Source organism: Rhagoletis pomonella, unplaced genomic scaffold, assembly GCF_013731165.1.
Source record: "Rhagoletis pomonella isolate Grant_MI unplaced genomic scaffold, Rhpom_1.0 Rhpom_scaffold_00003, whole genome shotgun sequence".
Classification (NCBI taxonomy): domain Eukaryota; kingdom Metazoa; phylum Arthropoda; class Insecta; order Diptera; family Tephritidae; genus Rhagoletis; species Rhagoletis pomonella.
The window spans coordinates 92,577,344-92,593,067 of record NW_023458557.1 but is presented as its reverse complement, the minus strand read 5'-3'; the positions used below and the strand labels follow the sequence as shown (position 1 = coordinate 92,593,067).

General features: G+C 34.0%; 1 protein-coding gene across 2 annotated transcripts; it reads right to left on the bottom strand.

Annotated features, from left to right (window-relative positions):
* Nucleotides 1–11,714: 11,714 nt before the first annotated feature.
* On the bottom strand, nt 11,715–14,969 carry LOC118735803. 2 transcript variants are annotated; one of them, XM_036465770.1, is made up of 3 exons: nt 14,769–14,969; nt 13,323–13,462; nt 11,715–13,260 (listed from the first exon to the last, which is right to left on the bottom strand). In XM_036465770.1, the coding sequence occupies exons 2-3, from the start codon at nt 13,374–13,376 to the stop codon at nt 11,968–11,970; spliced, it is 1,347 nt and encodes a 448-aa protein (XP_036321663.1). In that variant the 5' UTR covers nt 13,377–13,462; nt 14,769–14,969; the 3' UTR covers nt 11,715–11,967. The 2 variants fall into 2 exon arrangements, with proteins under 2 accessions (XP_036321663.1, XP_036321662.1); XM_036465769.1 differs by lacking the exon at nt 14,769–14,969 and adding an exon at nt 13,600–13,729.
* Nucleotides 14,970–15,724: the final 755 nt, after the last annotated feature.

The window sequence follows — 15,724 nt, the reverse complement described above, 5'->3', positions numbered from 1 at the left end:
CAATGAGGAAAATTTACAGTTGTAGAGTGAAGTTACAATCAAAACTTCATATCATAGAAATTTTATTTGAAACACATTTGAAACAGTTGCAAAGTGAATTTTCAGAATATATCGATGGCTGAGTGGAAGATCGTCCTATCTCGGCGGCCAGTTCGAAAACGCCATATCTCAGAAAATGTTTCAGCAACGCTCTATCTCAGAATTTGGTTGAAGAACGCCCTACCCCAGTTGCCGATTCAAAAACATAGCTATATTAGCTTATTTTTAATGTATTTTCATTTTAGATAGGTCGTTTATGAACCGCGTTTTTGAGCGAATGCCCATCTCGATGCTCATCCGTTGGGAAGTTTTTAAATAGAGTGTTCATGTTAGAGGCAATGAAAGTTGAAATTATATACAACATACGTGTGAAGTTTCAAAAGAGTGTGCCACCAAATTAAAAAAAAATAGCATCATGCAGAATATCTGTCGCAGCTATTTTGTAATTTTAGGTTTTTAATGATTTTTTTTTTTTTTTTCAAAGTTCTTTACATTAAATGGTGGGTAAAAAATTTTTACATTAAATGGTGAAAATGTTTTTTCTCTACAACGCGAACCAATCGAGATTAATAAAACTAGTGTATCACCAAACGCAAAAAAAAAATTACATTGATTATAAAATGACAATGATTTGCAAAACAAAAATTCCAATTTTGCAATTTTTATTGGCAAACTCGAAATTCATTCGGAAATTGTTATATTTATGAAGAAATTAATATATATATTCGTCGAGAATATTGTAGAAAAATATTCCACGCCTATATTAAATTATTTTTAAATAATATGTTTTTTAAGTTAAGACGTGCGAGTGAACGTGTTAGCTGACTGTGTATTTGTCGTTAAAAACATATCTACGGGTATATGAGCAGGAGTTGTTATTTTTACTTTTTTAGCATATCATTTTTAAGTTTCAGTTGCTCCTTATGGAAGACGGAAGATAATGCGTTGTCTAAAATAAACGTGCCACAATTTTCGACCAAAACCGCATGAGATTTGCTCATATCCTTCATGGGACTGATTACATAATGCACTTTTAGGCCTTAATGTTGCATATTTTTAGGCATTATTATTATTATTTTAGAGATTTTTAATGATCAAAAAGTCAGTGCAACGATTTCTATAGCACCAAATTGTGATTTTACACCAGGAAATTTTCTCTACAGTAAATTGTTTTTATTTCAATTACGAGCGTGCTTTAATGCGCAGTGACTGCTATCTACCGAAATATTTGATTTATATTCAATTGTATTTTACGAATTAATTGCAAAGTGAAAAAGTAAAACAAAAATAATACTCGAATCAATTTCAGTGTGACTGGGTGGGTATTGCACTCATTCTTGCCTTCTGCGACTTCAGCAAATATAGTTAAAGTGAAATCGAAACCTTCACCAACATGTGATGCAATTTATTTCACTTCTACAAAGTGGCAATCGGTTTAAAATTGTCTCCAATATTCTGATTCTAATGTGGCTCACATGCGAATTGATGAGAAGTAGAAGAATTTTTGCTCCACTTTAGGTAGTTAAAAATTCATAATTTTTTTTTTTTAATTTGAGACACATTGCAATTGAAATCACAAAATTTTATGAAAATTTGTTGCAGCACTTTGATTATTTTTTCTTACTGAAATAGCAGCAATCCATGGATATTTTAGAATATCATTTAGTCTTCGAAGAGCACAAATTGCGCTGTTGCATGTTAAATTTTGAAGAGCAATTGAAATGGACACACACACACGCGCACACGCAAATGAATTCCAAAGCATTTTTCTTCCATATTGCCATTTCGCTAGAAGGCAAGATGTCAAATCGCAATAAAGTCAGCAGCACTTAAGTGGCATATGCCACTTGCCACACATGTACATATGTACATAAGGTATGTACAACACAGCAGACAACATACCACAAAGATAAAAGCGGGCATGAAATAAATTGCAGCATTCGAAAATAGAAAACGGCAAACTGCAAGCTGCAGTACAAAAACTAGAAATTCATAGAAAATTGTTGCTGCCACCAACACACTCTCGATTACTTATGCATATGTACATATGTGCTACAGATGTTTTGAACTTTTAGTTTCCCACTGCGTACGCATCTGTGTGTCCCCAAATGCCAGCAGCGATTGTCATGTGGATAACTAAACTAATAAGCAGAGACAAGTCCTATCGCTTGGTAGTGCACTCGATTTTTTGCGGACACAATCGACAAAAGAAGTCATTCGCATAAAAGCAACAATGCGCAGTCGAGTTAGTGGATATTGGAACAAGCAGCGAATGACTCTATTTCTAAGTGGGGGAAGGGAGTGGGCGGATGACGCGCGTTGGTGCACCAGAAAGCCAAAAAGCCAGTTCTCCATAGAATCCAATAAATATCACATGCGAAACTAAATAGAGTTGCGAATGCACACACGTTTGCATACATACACATTAGGGTGGTCAAAAAAAAAATAAAAAATGTTCCTCCAGCCACCTCCCATATCTGAAGAATATAAAAAATGAAGAGAAACGTATCTTTTTATTTTGAAATCGATTAATTTTATATGTATTTTACATGGGGAAAATATATTTTTTCTTAGAATTGCTATAAAATTGTTAAAAATAAATATTTTTTGATCGAATAAGCCCATTTCCCTTCAGAAAAAAACAAATAAAATAGGGTTGCCAGAGATTTGAAAATTAAAAATTATTAAAATTGCAATAAATATTTACGTTTTTTCATCAAAACTAAAAGCGTTTTAAGATATTTAAAAAAAAAATTGTACGGGGTTGCCACCTTTCTAAAAAAATAAAACAATGATTATTAAAAATTTAGGCTTTCTTAATACCACAATGATATCTATATCACACGAAAGGCGTACGCATAAGCTTTGGGCTAACATGTTTTTAAATAGGGTTGCCACCCATGTGTTAACTAAGATGAATTAACTGAAATGATGCAATATGCATCACATTGCATTTTTGCACATTTGATAGTTTGAATTGGTAGCGACGATATATCGCACTCATTCGAATAAATTTTTTAGATAGGTGCCAACTCCATCCAGAAATATGTAGGGGTTAAAGCTTTATTTTAACCGCTTTTGTTTGAAACTGATACATTGCTTAACCTCATGTGGGATGAGTTAAAAAATTTTTATTATAGATAAATGGCAACCCTATTCAAAAATATATGTGAATTATGATATGCATTTTCAAAAACCTTCGCTGGGAGTGCGTAGACCTTCCATTTAATACCCATATTGTGGTTGTAAATAAACTTAAATTTTTAATAACCATTATTTTAGTTTTTAGACAGGTGGCAACGCCGTACAAAAACCTTATTAAATCTCTTCAAACGCTTATAGTTTTGATGAAGAAACTTAAATATTTTATAGAGCCTTTAAATAAATTTAAATTTTCCAACAACTGGCAACCCTTTTTTTTGAAATTTTTTACCACAGAAGTTATAAGTTATTAAAACACACTAAGTAAAATTTTTAAATTAAATAAGCATCATACCGTTATTTCTTGAATACTTATGAAGAGAAAAATAGTCTTATTCGATCGAAAAATATTTACTTTTAACGATTTTATAGCAATTCTACGAAAAAATTTATTTTCCCCAAGTAAAATACCTGGAAAAAACTTCAAAACCCGGTGGCGGTACGGGTAAATATAAACCGATTTCAAAATAAATAAAAAAATATGCGTCACCTTATTTTTGATATTCTTCAGTTCTCGGGGGTGGCAGCAGGAAAAATAAAAGAAGTGATTTTCTTATGTATTTGTGGACCACCCTATTGCTTTTTATTAGCGGCGCTTTATACGCGCTGAGGTGGAAGTCGATTGTAAGTGGATATATCCGGCGCTCAACGCATACAGATTGTATAGCATTTCATTTGCAGTGGTGGCCCCATGTTACATTGCATTGGCAATGCTTAAATTTATCAGCTTTGTGTTGGGGTATGCGTGTTTGCGAACTTCGCCAAATTGTATTGTTTGATTTTTTACGTGATTTATCCTCTTTGGCGGCCGCACATCTGCGCTCCTGCTGTTGCCGCTGTTGTTATTGCGCCAAAGAGCAGATGTTGCCATCCAGGCAGTCTTTTGCTATTTTCAAATACAAACATACATACATACATACATACATACCAACATATGCGCGTATGTGATCTTTATATGCTTTCGGTTTAAATGAATGGCAATAAAAGCAGGGTCGTGCTTGTGATTTATATAGGATTCGTGTAAATACCGTGGCAATTTCTAGGGATTTACAGTTTGCTATTTGCTGCTGCTGCTGCTGTTGCTGCTGCTGTTGCCATCGATGCGCGTGGGTACAATGAACCTGGCAACAATGAGGTGCGTTATACCACTTCGTAACTAAGCAGCAGATAAGCGCAAATGCAAGTGGGGGTACAGCAGCTGACGAACATTGCATTAGAAGTAGTATAAAGCATTTAAACTAAGTGTAAGGAAATTTTACAACAATTATAATATTATTGAAGTGCACTTAAACTTTACATTTGACAAACGTGAGTGCGGGTAACATCCTGGAAATATTCACAACGATGCTCTTGTTATGGTTACGAAGGTAAATGCTAATTAAAAATTACTAAAAATAGCAAACCTCATCCAATAAATTTCTAAGTTTTGCTAATTTTCTGCTCCATAAAACAGCGAGAGTGTTACATTAAAAGCTGCATCATGATATCAATGCGATAGTCTGTCGAAAGCTTCACATACTTATTTTAAAGAAAGGTCGATGGATACCGCTCTGCACACAATTGTGAGGAGGATAGAAGAAGACTTTACTCATAAAAATTTTGCGGTAAGAGCCATCCTAGATATTTTAATTATGTCCTGCCGAAGGCAATAGTTAAGTCGTTCGATAAGCTTAAGAGGTTGAAAAGACAGTCTGGTTCGGCTTATCCAAAACTTGCTGCGTTACATAACTGTCATGGTCATATGGCGCAGTGCTTGCTTACATCGGCCGTCAGGTAATTGCCTACGCTGACGAAGTTGCGCCCATCTATGGTCAAACTCTATGGTTAAACATAAATACCAGAACTTGCTTTATGAACTGAACCAACTGTATCTGAACATGCTTACTAACTTGGTGGCCAAAAGTAGCCTCGCCAACAATCCCAGTAAGACAGAACTGATCTTATTCACCAGAAAGTATAAAATCCTTGACGTTGTTCTTCCTTCAGTGGGTGGTCAGCGCTTTCAGCTGTCTGACAAAGTCTAATGCTTGAGCTTGATCTTTGACAGGAAGTTATCGTGGAGGCCAAACATCGAGCAAAGGACAGTCGCCTTATATTACTGCAGGGGAGCAATTGGAAAGAGATGGGGTATTTCGCTCAAAGTAATCTATCGACCCTACGATACCGTTCAGGAATATTATGTTTTATGGCGCCCTAGCCTGGTGGAACTAACTCGAAAAGGGTACACTATCTAAGCAGCTGGAGCACGTTGTGAGCCACCGAAAAGGCTCCTAGGAGCTTCTCTCTCCCTCTTTTTCCATCAATTGATGATTGGGCCAGACGGAACTTCTCGAGAGTGGAACTTCTTCACGTTTGAATGGAAATTGGACGGTCCGCTTGGTGGAGGGGGAGGGAGGGATTCGGTCTTCTATCTATTCTGAGCTTTCCGTCAGTACTAAGTTCAGGCATCCAAGCTGCTGCAGTATATTTCAAGTGGAATTGGCTACTATTAAGGAAGCGGTGGAGTGGCTGCTCAGTAGTACGATGGCTAAGCAGCTATCAGACCCTTAAGCGCCTTGGTTAAGGAATGTCTGATCACTCTCTTAGTTATGTTGGGATAATAGTTCTGTATTAGGCTCATTTGGGTTTCGAGTCATAGGGACATTGCAGAGAACTATGTGGCTAACGAATCGGCTAAGAAAGTTACCCTTGAAACGTTATCGGCGGATAAAGAGCAGTTGGGGGTGCCATTGATCACATGTGGTACACCCTAGTATAGATGGGTCTCCTGTTAGCTCAGCGATTGCTGGGCGAAGACCAAGACGTGCGCGATTGCAAGGTCCTTCTGCCCCAAGTATGGAAAGGCGGCGGTCGAAGGCACTCCTCACACTTGCAATGCCACAGCTGTAACTCTTCGTAGAAATTTTAACGGGTCAGTGTCCAATCGGTATTCACGCAGTACGGCGACATATCCCCTGTGCTGCAGTTGGCTGGAAGATGACGAGGTGTAACCACCTCAACAATACCTCCTTAAGTGCCCAATGTTTGCGAAGCTAAAGATGAAGTACTTTGGCTTTCGCATCCTTCAGCAGGGAAGTCTAGAAAAAAGAAGTCTGATGAGGAGATGTGGTGATCTCCGAAATAGCTGATATAACTTCTACCGCTTAGACTTTGTTGCTTTTTCAATTTTTCCTAATAAACAATCGTGGTACAAAGCCCAATAAAAATATTAAAAATAAAATGTTAATAAGCCACAATAACATTGACAGAAAATAAATTAGTTTAACAACCATTTCATAAGGAAATAAAACATTAAAATTCAAATAAATTCAAAAATATTCTTCTTTCTAAAACATAAAAATCTAAAAATTATGAAAAAAATAACCCGCATCTTTCGAATGGCTCTCCAGTTCTTTGCCTACTCGGTCATTGCGAAAGTTGGAGCAGGCACAGCCGTGCCATTCTCGAGAGCCGAGTTGAGCAGCGGATTTTTATTTTTTATTTTTATAAATCTATTTTTTTAAATTAAATTCTTGCAAGTAATCTTTAAATTTAAATTAGGGCTGTGAGATTAATTGATTATTCAAAATTTTAATTAATCATAAAGTAAATAGCTCAATTATTCGATTAATTGGAAATTATGATTACTCAAAAGTTCAGTTACTCGAGTAATCAAGATTTTTGTATTAACCAAAAACAAAAATATTTGAGTAATTTTCTTCTTTAAGCAAACGTTCTCAACGTTATGAGGAAAATGAGTAACCAACATTTTAAAGTACTCTTTACTTATAAAGTAGGTGAAGTTCCTTGATACTTTGAAAACAACGTTTCTGTTTCCAAAAATTGAAATTAAAATTTTTTTTCTTACACAGAATGTAAAAAAGAAAATAAACATTTTCCAAAGAAAACTCTTTTAACGAGAAAAAGCAATTTTTTTAAGTACTCATATTTGAAATACCTAGATTAATCATCGTTTTGAGTAATCAAAATCTTGATTACTCGAGTAATCAACCAACTTGCTCGAGTAATCGAATAATCGCACAGCCCTAATTTAAATATTTTAAAAACAATTTTTTTCGATTAATTAAGTTGTTAGAAATTATGCATTTTTTCTTTTTTAATTTATTTTATTTTTTTAATGTACATACATACATTGCTTTAAAAAGAATAATAAATTTTTTTCAATCTCATTTAGTTTTTATAAACTTATGTATTTAATTTTCTTCATTTTTAAATATTTTTTTTTTGTTTTTCTTAGTTTATATTTATTTTTAGCTTTTATTGTTGAAAAAAGAAAAATATATATTTTTTTTTAATTTCATTTAATTTTTAGAGACTAATTTTATTTATATTTTCATTTTTTTAATCAATTTGTTTTTCTTTATCTAATTCCATTTTTGTTTAAGTTTTTTAGATTTTGTTGTTTTAAAAAGAAAAATATAGTTTTTAATTTCATTTAATTTTTAACCGGCTTCACAAAAAGGAGAAGGAGAATCAATTCGTCGGATTATTATATATTTTATTTTATGTATGTTACCGCATAACTTTGGCCCCTTTTTATTCCTTTCATGAGCATGAAATGCTATTATAACTTTGGTCCGATGTTTGTAAGTGCCAGAAAAAGAGGAAATAGACCCATTAAAATAAAGGCTTTATAGTATCTGTTGCGGAAAGTAGTACCTATCATGAAAAAGTCGAAACAACAAAGGACATCTCCCACAATTCCATTATTTAATTCTTAACCTATTTTTTGCTCATTCTCATTCGCCTTTTCTATTTCCCTTGTTTTGAGGCTTTTCTTGCAGCCAGAGAAGTCTAAAACTTTTGCTAGTTAAAATTCATTAAAGCTTAACCGCAGCTTTTTGCCGCTAATTTCACTGGTAGTTTGACTTTTGTTTGTATTTGTACCCGCTCCTCCCCGCCTCCTCCTGGCTTTCCTTCTGCACTATTTGAGCACACTTTCATTGCCCATTTCAGTTGTGTCCAACTAACTATCAACAATCCCAGCAAAATCACATACATATATAACCACAGCTCAGTTTCAACAACAAAATTTACAAAAAACAAACACAAGTCTCCCTGTGTGCGTGTGTGTAGGTACTAAGCTACAAAACGCTGACCCAGGACCCAGCCTAGCCGGCAAGCACGGTTGTATGTATTCTCTGTAAAAAAGTGTGCCATTTCAAATCCTATTTGAGTTTTGTCCTGCATTGTAACTTGGCTCAAATGTGTGCGTGTGTTTGTGTGTGTTCAGGCTGTTAGTGTCGCTAAACTTTGCTCGTATATTATTCTGAAGTTGGCAACACTATTTAGTAGCAACACGACACGCAACACAATAACTCGTTTTAGCAGGCAACGGCCGTCCGGCAAGTGCAGGCTAACGGAAGGGGACCGAACGGATTTCCGAAACACTCCCACTCAGTTACTCGCTTGAAGTGCCATGTAAGTTATTTGTATGTGTGCGCGTGCGCGTGTGTGTGTGTGTGCCTTGGCGCCAACGGGAAACAAGTCAAATACTAAAGTCACCTTTAGTGTGAAAATGCCCTGCAAAAATGTCGGCCGGAAAACTTACTCACATGTCCTGTAATATGCGGTTGTGTGTGCATGCGCGTGTGCGTATGTATGTATGTATGCTTGACAACTATTACTGCAACGAACCAGCAAATTGGTTATATAAGAGTTTAAAAATATGGGCATTTTTAACTTTTTGCGGCAGCACAAAGTAGCATCAAGCTCTCTTGTGTGGGTCCCTTAAGCCGTCGTAATTCATTAGGCGGCTTGTTTATCGTGATGACCCAGACCGAAGTGCTTGCGAATAGTTGGCTTTTGGTTATTGAATTTTTCTATTAGAGATACTTAAGAGTTCGAAAAATAAGTACTAAAAGGTTACTAATGAATGGGCTTTTGTTTAAATTTTATCGCTTTCAGCATTTTCGTTTTTTTTTGGTTTTTTTTTTTTTAAATTCATTTAGAATTTTGGTCGCACACAAAGGTTTCGGAAAAATCTTGGGTCTCTGCATGCTTCTTTTTCAGAATATTTATTGTCTTATCAAAAACTCCAAAGATATTCTTTATATGTAAGAATGAAAATATAGTTTCATATCAATGCTAAATTGTTTTTTGTTTGTACTTAACATAAATGGAAAAAACTCGGATTTAAAGATTGTGGAAATGTGGCAACTCTCTTATAAAATAATTTCAAACAAATTTGGTTTAAATTTGTAAAAAACAAATATAAATCACTAAGATAAATTTCACTTCTAAAACCAATGTAGTCCTATTCTAAAATATTTTAGAGTAAACCTTCTTTAGCTTCTTTCCTTAGATACTCTCTTCTGAAATATTTTGCATACAAAATTTCTTGAACTTTTTTCCTTAGACTCTCTCTCTCTCTCTTGTCTCTTAGACAATGATCCATTTAACTTTAATTGGACCGAAACATTTAAAGAGGTGGCAACCCCTTCAAAAATATTTTATAAATAAACCTCTGTCTTCAAAAGTATTTTAGTGGTAAATTGGCGCCCATGTTGAAATATTTAATTTATCTTGATAATTATATTTATTTTTAATTTCTAAATAGGTAGCATATCCTCTTCAAAAATATTTTCTAAATGTACCATTCTTAAACCACTCTCGTCTTACACACATATGCAAATATTTCACTTAATTTGTTAATTAATTTGATTTTTAATTTCTAACCAAAAATAATTTCGAAATAGAGCTTTCTTAAACCTATCTCGTTTGATAACCATATAAAATATTCAGTTTAATTTGTTAAATTAAATGATTTTCACTTCCTTGACAGTTGGCAACACTATTAAAAACTATCTTCGATGTCAATCTTTCTCAAATATCTCTCGTTTGACAACCATAATAAAGCATGTTATTAAACTTGTTAATCAAGCCGAATTTTCAATTTGTACATAAATGGGTGGCAAACCCTCTTGAGAAATATTTTAGAAATAAAGCTTACTTAAACTTCTCTCGTTTGAAACCCATATACTAATAACAACATTTCACTTGTTAATTTAATTGATTTTAAATTTCCAAACAGGTGGCAGCCCTCTTCGAAAACATTTTCGAAATTAATCTTTCTAAAACCTATCGTTGCTTTGATTGCCATATAAGAGATTAAGTATTTCATTTAACTTGTTGATTTATTTGATTTTGAACAAACAGGTGGCAACTATTTAAGAAATAGTTTTTTAAATGGAGCTCTTTTTGAATCTCTCGTTTAATACTCATATAAAAATATCTAATTTATCTTATAAATAAAATTGACCTTGAAACAAATATGGGTGTTAGTTAATATATTTTCGAAGGTACATAGTATAGACGTTCTCATGTTAATTTAATTTATAGTCTTATAACTCCAATCTGCATATCGCACATATTCTTCAGAGGTATATTACCAATTCAACTGAATTAAATTTTTCAAATAGGTGGCAACCAGCTTCAAACTTATTTTTAACCATAAACTTTCTTAAACCTCTTCAGTTAAATGTCCGTATTGTAATATTTCACCTATTTTACAAATTTAATTGAATAAAATATTCTAACATGTGGCATCCCTTCACAAACATATTTTCGGCAGTAAAATTTCCTAAACATCTTTAGTTTGATACCCATATTGCAATATTTAGTTTACCTTGTCAATTAGATTTAAATAGAATTTTCAAACAAGTGGCAACCTTCCACAGAAATATTTTCGGCTGTAAGCCTTCTTAAAACGTCTTTCTTTTGACTGCCACATTGCAATATTTACTTTATTTAATTAATTTACTTAAACTGCAATTTAATTTCTGTATTGTAATTACAGGTGGCAACTCTCTAATCTTTTTCTTTGTATATTTTAAGTTAGACCTCTAGAAATACATCGGTGAAAACTAAATTCCATTTCATACATTAGTTTTCGGGTGATGCACCTACAAACATTCACACAGACAAAGAGACAGACGGACAGATAGACAGAAAAAATTCTAAAAATTGTTGATTTGGCTTCTGTTGCTCTAATAAATGCTCCCCATATTAATTTGTCTTTATTATCTATAATGTACAGGCATCGGTCTGCTATAATAAATATATATTTATGCATAGACTTTGAATTTCGTATTTTGCATTTTGATTTTTTTTTTTTTTGTATCAAGGATTTTGTGTTTCGTATTTTGCATTTTGTATTTTGTACTTTGTATTGAGTGAACAATAAAGTTCGGAGTACTCTGAAATGGGCTTTTAGGCGAAGCTTGGTCAAGGCAATGCAAGAACAATTAGAACAAAAAATAAAATAAAATAAAAAATTTTATGAAATGTTATAAAATTAAATGCGATAAGTCAAAGTTAAACAGAAAAACTAAACCAACATTTTAAAAACTCATTGCAATTTTTATTTTTTTATTTTTATTTCACCGTTATTATCGTACATAATACACAAAGGTTTGTTAAAAAAATCAAGAAAGATTTGCTTTTTTATTTTATTATAAATTAGTCAATACATATACATATTTCCAATCAGTGAATTTATTAAAATTTTATTTGTGATTTGCAGCAACATCTTGCTGACGAGCTGATAAGAAAGAATAAAAAATTCAGCGCGCATGTAAAACAATAAATAAAATTCGCCATACACCAGTCCAAACGCAGGCCGTTGCAACTTAAATCTAAGCCAAATACAAAATTAATTTAGGTATAAAAAGTACTTAATCAACAATCTTCTCTTTCCCTCTTCTATTTTTGACTGCTCCAGCCACATTAAAATTCATCACACTTCGCCTTGATCATATTCAATGTGACAGTACCCACATTGGCTGACGCATTGTTGAGCAGTTCGAAAATCGGCATACTATCGCTGGCATTACGTGTATCCGCATACAACGCCTTCACCACACCCTGATACGCTTCGTAACGTTCGTTATTCTCCCCGTCCCCCTTGAACTCTAAATACAGCCGATGCACATCAAATAAACGCTGTGACGCCGCATCGTACTGCAGTTGCTGCTTTTCATTCGCCGTCGACGGCCATGGCAGCAGCTTTGCCCACGTCTCATGCAAATGCTCGATGAATTCAAAATTACTGAATATGAACGTGACAAAGAGATCGACGCCCTTGCTTTGTAGTTTGGCCAAAATGTCTGCCAGGTCCTCAGGTGCATACTGTGAACTCTTAAATTGCTCATAATCGGAGGAGAGGTCATTTTCAAGATAACTATATAGCCGATTGCGTTTGGCATAGAAATCATCGGTGGCGAGTATGGCATCGATTTCCGTCAACACCTTGGCCAATTTGCTGGCGTGTAGGGCGTGTGAATCATCCGCTATGCTGCCCGCCGCTACCTCCTCCTCCTCCGACGAGGCGAGGTGTTTCTCTTCAACAACTTCCTGTAACAGCTTCCGCACGGTGAGCAAATAATCGTCGATTATCTCCGCGCCAGCCGCCTTTACATTTGCATACAACGTGCTGGCAAAGCGTTCAAGATCGATGTGTGCCATGGGAGGTGTAGTAGCCTTTGTGGCCACAGCTTCCGCACGCAATGGCGCCAATTTCACGTTACTCCAATAGTGTGCGCGTTGCGGTGGCGAGGTGGCTCGATGCGCTGCCGTTGTTGCTGTCGTCTCATTTAACCCATCGCGAAACCAAAATTGCCGACATAAATTATACCAACGCAAATGGCGTAGCTCTGTGGCGCTCTCCTCCTGCAATGCCAACAGCTGATGTTTTAGTTTGCTGAGGAAATTTAGGTTGCGCAGCGTATAGAAGTTTTCGATGTTGTGCGGCTCGTGCACGTTCAGTTTTATGTCCAGCAGCTGCTTGAGGTAAACGATTTTCGTCACCAGTTGTTTGGAGCTTGCGGCTGACTCGATTTTTGTTGCATAGGTGGCGTAGTCTTTGTTGGCGCGCAACTCCTGCAGCAGGCCGTTGAGATGATCGCCGGCGGCCGTGTCCACCAACTCGTTGAGCTCAGCAATGAAGAGCGTTTGGAATTTGCGGTTCTTTATATCCGAATGTGGCACTAGGATGGGGGTTTTCGGGGCGTTGGCGGAAAGCTAGAGAAATGGTAGTGCGTGTTAAGCGCCAGTTTAGATCAGATGTCATTTGGGGAACTTACCACAACTTGCAGAGGAATACCGAGCAGCAGAGCACATATGAGAAGAGTGCACATTTTGTTAGTGAATATGTGGAAAAAACGCCGAAAACTCCAGACTTTGGTTTTCTTGGTCTCTTAAGTGCCGCAGTAAATAATTATTTCTGAATGGATTAAAAAAAAGAAAAATTTAACCATTTTTGTAATATTTTTTTTTAAGTTGTATAGTTTTCTTAAATTTTTTTTTTTGTATTATTCCAGAGGTCTCTCTAAAATATATTTTTTTTTGGAGACTACTTACTTTACTTATTTTTTTTACACGGATTTCTCCTAAAAATTTGCAATTTTATGTTTAAAGCTTTTTCTTAATATTTGTAATAAACCAAATTTCTCTTATAAAGCATATGCTAACACACCCTTGGAATTTAGAAATTTTTGAACTTATTTCTTTCTATATTTTATATTCTTTTTAATTAAAAAATATTTTAAACCAGAATTTCTTGCTCATATTATAGACCAGAATTTTTTGCTCTGTTTAATGGTTTTTTTCCAAAAAGTCCATAGACTATATTTCTTAAATTTCTTAAGTTTCGTATAGTAAACTTTCTTTTTATTTAAAGAATATTTTGAGGCAGAGTTTCTTAAGTTTTTTATATTATTTTTCTTAAAGAAGTCCTTAAACTATATTTCTTAATTTTTTTAAGTTTTTCCCAGTAAAATTTCTATATTAAAAGTTCATTTCATTTTTTTGGTTTTCTCCAATTTTCAATGAACAATATATTTTTGATATTTAAACTTTTTGCGGCCAAATTGCTGGAGGATTATTTAAATATTGCACATTTAACATAGATGGCAGATCAATTCATAAATTTTGCTTGATTAAAAAAAAATCATGTTAATTTTTTTTTGGATAAAATTTATTTGAATTTTTCTAAAGCCTCACTTCAAAAATGTTTCTGGATAGAATTTCATTTGAGATTTTCACGCATATAATTTTGTACATTTAACTGCTACCAATCCATAAATATTGCTTAATTAAAAAAAATTTAATAAATAATTTACAATTTTGATTTAAATTTTTTGTTTTTGATTAAGTTTATTTGAATTTTTCAACACTTTTCTCACTTGATATCCGCAGCTTCACTTTAAAAACTTTTCTGAATACAATTTCGTTTTTACGCTTATAATTTTGTATTTGTACGACAAAAAATTATTATTTAAAAAAATTCTGGTCAAAATATTTCTTCATTATTCAGATTTCTATAAAAGTTATAGACACTTTATTAGTTTTCCAAATTTTTTAATGTTTCTTTGTGTATAACATTTGTATTTTATTTTTTTTTTCAGCGGCTAATTTATTTTTAATATTTTTTTTTAAGTCCCAAGCAGTTAGCTTTAGAGAGTTGTCCTCAAAAAGTATTTTGGTCTTAATTCACTTGAGATTTTTTCAAGTTTTTTACGTCTGGTTACCATTCACTAAGTCAATTTTAAAAATTCAACATATTCCGAACATTTTTAAAGATTTTTTTTTAGATAAATTTCGTGTTTAAAAATTTTCACGTTTAAGTTTTATTAATTTTTGAATATTTTGTTATTTTCCCAAAAAATTTCCCGTCAACCGACACTTGCGACCATCAACCGTACACTTTACGTTTTGCTATGTTTACAAATGCGTACCTAATTCTAGAAAAGGCTGCGGCAGCTGTATTATCTGCTACTTGCTTACATATAATTTTTTTATCAGTTCTGAGTTCAGTGCTGGGGTTAAGCTGAGCTCGCTTGTTTTCGCTCTGCACAACAAAGCCGTTATCAGTAGCAGCGATAGCACAACCACAACCACAGTTTTGCATGCTTTTTAAACACAAATTATTTATTTTTTATTTATAGAGAATAAATGCTGTAAGATTTTTGGTTTTCACTGCAGACATTGACCTTGAAAATACTGACCTAATTGAAGGTATCACGAACGATATTGAGGTATTGGAAATAAAATCGGTATTAAATATTTTGAGTAGAAAATTTGTCACCATCTGAAAATGAGCTCAGAAATTGTCCTGGGAAGCGCCAAATGCAAAAGTTAAACTTTCCACCTCTCAGCACACAAGACAGCTTCATCGTTCTAAGGACCCAAATCAATATTGACAGTTAAATTTCGATTGATTACATAGGTAGAAGAGGATAGGCTTTTTTAAAAAGTTTACGTCAACATGTCAACCTTAAAATTCAGCTTGAAATAACCCATCAAAGAAGGCGCCATTTTGGGCAAAGTTGCCAAGTGAATGATGCTGTCTTAAATTGCCAACCGCAAATTACACTTGTCATTTTCATGCCATTCTTAATAAATAGATGAAAATCATATTCTTATTTTTAAAGCCTATTTTCGGAAGTGCATATTATTCACAAATCGAAAATTCACAAAACTCGCA

Excerpts from the sequence above, each read along its gene's own strand:
- LOC118735803 (XM_036465770.1), bottom strand. The coding sequence starts at position 13,376 with ATGTGCACTCTTCTCATATGTGCTCTGCTGCTCGGTATTCCTCTGCAA. Across the intron at positions 13,261-13,322 it reads GTATTCCTCTGCAAGTTGTG|CTTTCCGCCAACGCCCCGAA; the intron begins GTAAGTTCCCCA and ends CCATTTCTCTAG.